Source organism: Merops nubicus, unplaced genomic scaffold (genome assembly GCF_000691845.1).
Source record: "Merops nubicus isolate BGI_N331 unplaced genomic scaffold, ASM69184v1 Scaffold41373, whole genome shotgun sequence".
Taxonomy (NCBI): Eukaryota; Metazoa; Chordata; class Aves; order Coraciiformes; family Meropidae; genus Merops; species Merops nubicus.
Genome location: NW_008601703.1, coordinates 1 through 4,301, shown reverse-complemented (window position 1 = coordinate 4,301; position 4,301 = coordinate 1). Strand labels below are relative to the sequence as shown.

At 51.8% G+C, this 4,301-nt stretch overlaps 1 protein-coding gene across 1 annotated transcript; it reads left to right on the top strand.

Moving 5' to 3' along the window:
• Positions 1-454: 454 nt before the first annotated feature.
• On the top strand, positions 455-4,286 carry LOC103770795 (WD repeat and FYVE domain-containing protein 3-like; the record flags this gene model as incomplete). Its single annotated transcript, XM_008938072.1, has 4 exons — positions 455-637; positions 1,452-1,548; positions 2,917-3,246; positions 4,171-4,286. Coding segments are annotated over 4 exons (726 nt in total), but the record flags the coding sequence as incomplete, so codon positions are not given.
• Between the last annotated feature and the right edge of the window lie 15 nt (positions 4,287-4,301).

The window sequence follows — 4,301 nt, the reverse complement described above, 5'->3', positions numbered from 1 at the left end:
GCAAGGAGAGGGGAGCTCGAGGCACATTTTATGAGCTGCTAGTAGTCTGGTGGTTGCAGTGCTGGCAGTGTTTTGGAGTGTAGCTCCCACTTCCCCTCTGCACTAGTCTGGACCATCTCTTGCCCTTTTCCCAACAAGGAAGCAAATGAAATTTGAGAAGGTACATGCTTGTGGAAAAGGAGCAGAGTCAGTATGAGCAGAATCTTTTGAAAACTGAGAAGTACTGAAAATACACTGAGAAGTACTGAAAATACACTGTCTGCTTGTTATGCTGTCAAAAATGGAGAAACTATTGTGCTATAAACAGACATGCATGTTTTCCTGAAGATTTGTCCAGGTGACCCAACTCAGAACTTCCTGAAAAGCCATGGCTGGGAGTGAACCTGGCTTGTGTTTGTGCTGAGGAGAACCCGAGAGCGGTGTTGAAACACGGAGGCGGTGTTTGTCTTTCCAGGGGGACATCGTCTCGTGTGCTGGCACCTACATCCACGTGTGGAGCATCAACGGCAGCCCCACGGCCAGCGTGAACACCTTCACGGGCCGCAGCCAGCAGATCACCTGCTGCCTTGTGTCAGAGATGAACGAGTGGGACACCCAGAACGTCATCGTCACCGGGCACTCCGACGGCGTCGTGCGGGTAGGGCCCCGCCACGGGCAGGGGGACACACGCCCCAGCAGCACCAGCAGCTGCAGTCGTGTCTGTGTCCTGCTCTGCTCGGGTGCTCCACCTGAACAGCTGCTCCTGCAGGGAGGAGGGAGTCCGTGCTGACTGCTTCTGGTGCTGGGCCCAGCTGTGCCGTTGGCACACAGGGTCCTGCACCACATCCTGCCCACCAGCTAGGTGGGCATTGAGCACTCATGGCAAGCTCTTGAAGTGAGCTGACTTCCAAGTGTTCCTTCTCCTTTTCAGTGCACCCATCCTGATGTGGTAACTAGCAACAGTCAGCAGCATAGATTTCCCTTCCTCCTGTGTTTTGGTTACTTTTTAGTCACCAGTTTTCATGCCTGGGGACTGTGGTTTTCATTCACTCTTTTTATTCTACACACCTTGGGACAATTTGTTTTGCTGCCTAGAAAGAAAAGGGGATCCCAGTGGCATCTCTGATGACTGCAAGTCTACCCTGGTTTTCAGTGCTTTTCTCTGGGCAGTCCTGGGTCTGCCTTAACTGGAGCCAACTGGTCAGATTGTAGTGTGGAGTGGATATTTTTATTTGAATAGCTAAGATGTTAAGTAACAACAAAAGACTTGTTCATCTGAGGTTAAGGCGTGAACCCAGATGTCCTCTCATAGTATCTAGCCCCCAAAACCAGGGCTTAGTGTGGAGATAGGAATGGCAGTTCACTGCTGCCATAGCAATTGCAGAGTTCTAATAAGCCACCTTGACTCCAGAATTAGCTCAGAAGGAAGCCCAGTGCTCAGCCCGTGCCACTTCTCCCCTCTCTGTCTCCAGTTCTGGCGGATGGAGTTCTTGCAAGTACCAGAAACACCAGCTCCAGAGCCTGCAGAGATGCTGGAGATGCAGGAGGACTGTCAGGAAGCACAAATAGGTATGTCTGTCACCAGTGCTGGGATTTGCCTTTTGTCTGATCTTTGCTGTATAGGCAAAGTCCTGTGGGTATGAAGTGCAGAAGGGATGATGGGGATTTTATCTCAATTTATTGTTTTTTGTTTCTGCGTATTTTTGGGCATAATAAACAGAGCAGCTGAGTTCTTTGTTCAGTGCCTTGCTTGTAGTAGTTCCACACTGCTGTGAGTAAGAAAAGATCATGCCTTTCATAGCTTTTGTTCTGTGCAGATTGCACTCTCCTGTGTGTGGTTGTTTCTGCTGTCAGGGCACCCAGTGGATGCTGCCATTGGCCAAAAGCTGGAGTTTTCATTTTATTTCTTTTTTCTAAATGGAATTATGGTATCACAGCAGAGTTAAAAAATCCACTGATGGAGCAGCATGCTGCTCAGACAAGCAGTGCTGCTCGTGCCATTTTCCCCTTTCAGAAGATTTTGATGCATGCTTGATTGGTGTTTCTTTTAGCCACCTCATCTTCCTCTTACCATCTTCATACTGCAGATATGCTCTAGATTTGGATCTGGATCACATGATACTCATTAGTAATTATTACTATTATGCAGCTCTTTTTTTTTGGTGTTGCTAGGAATATAAATATCTTTAGCAGATGCTTTTTTTGTGTCAACCAAAGCTGTTATTAGCAAATCTTCATCATGTTTTTCAGCCAGCCAGAGTTTCAGTACAGCTGAAGCTGTGCCTGCTTGTGTAAGCTTTGCTGAAAGGCAGCAGGGTTTGGTTTTGCCAAGTTAAGGGTTTTTGAAAATTCTGTTCATTGTGTCTATCCTAGCCTACCTCAGACAGACAGTTGTAGGAAATAGCTTCAGCTCAGAGTGCTGCTCTTGACAGACAGTGCAAATAAGGTGAATACTGTGATTCCTGGCAGGAGCTGTATTCCTGTAGAGCTCTGAGCTGCCTGTGTGCAGTTCCCCTCTGGTCAGGAAGATGGGATTAAGCTTTTTTCAGTGATGACCTGTGATAGGACAAGGGGTAATGGGTGCAAATTGGAGCATAGGAGGTTCAAGGTGAATATCAGGAAAAATTTTTTCCCTGTGAGGGTGCCGGAGCACTGGAACAGGCTGCCCAGAGAGGTTGTGGAGTCTCCTGCACTGGAGTCATTCAAAACCCGCCTGGACGCCTTCCTGTGTGATGTACTCTGGGTGACCCTGCTCTGGCAGGGGGGTTGGACTGGATGATCTTTCCAGGTCCCTTCCAACCCCTATGATTCTATGATTCATGCTGTGGTGGTACCTGTCAGGCTGTAGGTAATGCAGCAGCAGAACAGGGCAGAAAACCCAGGCTGTAAGCAAGCAGCCTTGCTGACAGTGTCTCCCCCTCTGCTGGGTGGATCCAGGGCAGGAAGCCCATGAGGAGGACAGCAGCGACTCCGAGGCAGATGATCCCTGCATAGGCCAGGACACGAAACTGCAGGAGAGCCAGAGTCAGCCAAGCAGCACCAGCCACAGGCCTCGGTCATCATCAACCAGAGCAGCAGCTGCATGGTCAGCAGACAGCAGCTCTGATGACTCCAGGCGTTGGTCAGACCAGCTCAGCTTGGATGAGAAAGATGGATTCATCTTCGTGAACTACTCCGAGGGACAAGCAAAAATGCATCCCCATGCTCAGGGCAACCACTCGCACCCCGGCTACGCTGAGGCACGGCACTACAGCAAGCTCAAACCAGGTAAAGGACAGGGGGCACCCTCCTCTGCTGGGCAGGGGTGCTGCCAGCACTGCCCCGTGGGGCAGCCTCTGCGTCTGCACAGCTCTGAGCAGATGGTTCAGAAATGGTCAGTGAGGAGAACGATGCGTCTGCAGAGGCCGTGTGTTGCTCAGCAGGGTGGTGGAGGGGAGAGGACAGAAAGAACAGGAGCAGAGGAAGGCAGGAGTTGGGCTAAGGGGAGTCTAGCAAGTGAAGGAGAGAGAAGAGAAAGTGAGCCACCTCTCACAAGCAGAATGATGGCTAGCCAGTCTGGGCAGATGGTTGCCCTCCCCAAAAACCCCTCCTCTCAATTTTACTGCTGAGCACGATGTTACACTGGGTGGAATGTCCCTTCCAACAGTCTGAGTCAGCTGTCCAGCTTGTGTCCCCTCCCACCTTACTGCACATCCCCAGACCCCTGACAGGGGCTGGGGGATGGAGCAGAGTGGGGGGAAGGAGGAAACCTTGACACTCTGCAAGTGCTGCTGACCCTCAGCCAGAACGCTGGTGTGGCACCAGAGTGGTCTAGCCCCATACCCACAGCACAGCACCACAGGAGCCTTGTGAAGAAAATTCATGCCCTGAATCTGAGTCTTGATCTTAAAAATAAAATCATTAGAGTTTTCTAAGCAGCAGCTCTCTGGGTACTGCGAGGCCTTGGCACGGGGCCTCCCTGTGTGTGTCACCATTCCTGGCAGCTCCCAGCTAGACCTGCAGAAATTGGAGGCTCTGTGTCATTTTGTGTCCTGTCCTTTCCTCCTCTCTGGGGAGCAGCTGAGGGACGTGCAGGGCGTCACCTCTGCGGCGGGGTGGGTTTTGCTTCCCACAAGGTCACAGGGGGCTGTGTGCTGGGGGAAGAGGGAAGGGAAGTGAGAGCAGGCCAATGTGGTTCCCCCCTGCCCCCAGGCTACCGGTGGGAGCGGCAGCTGGTGTTCAGGAGCAAGCTGACCATGCACACGGCCTTCGACCGCAAGGACAACGCGCACCCCGCCGAGATCACCGCGCTCGGCATCTCCAAGTGAGTGGCTCAGGGCAGT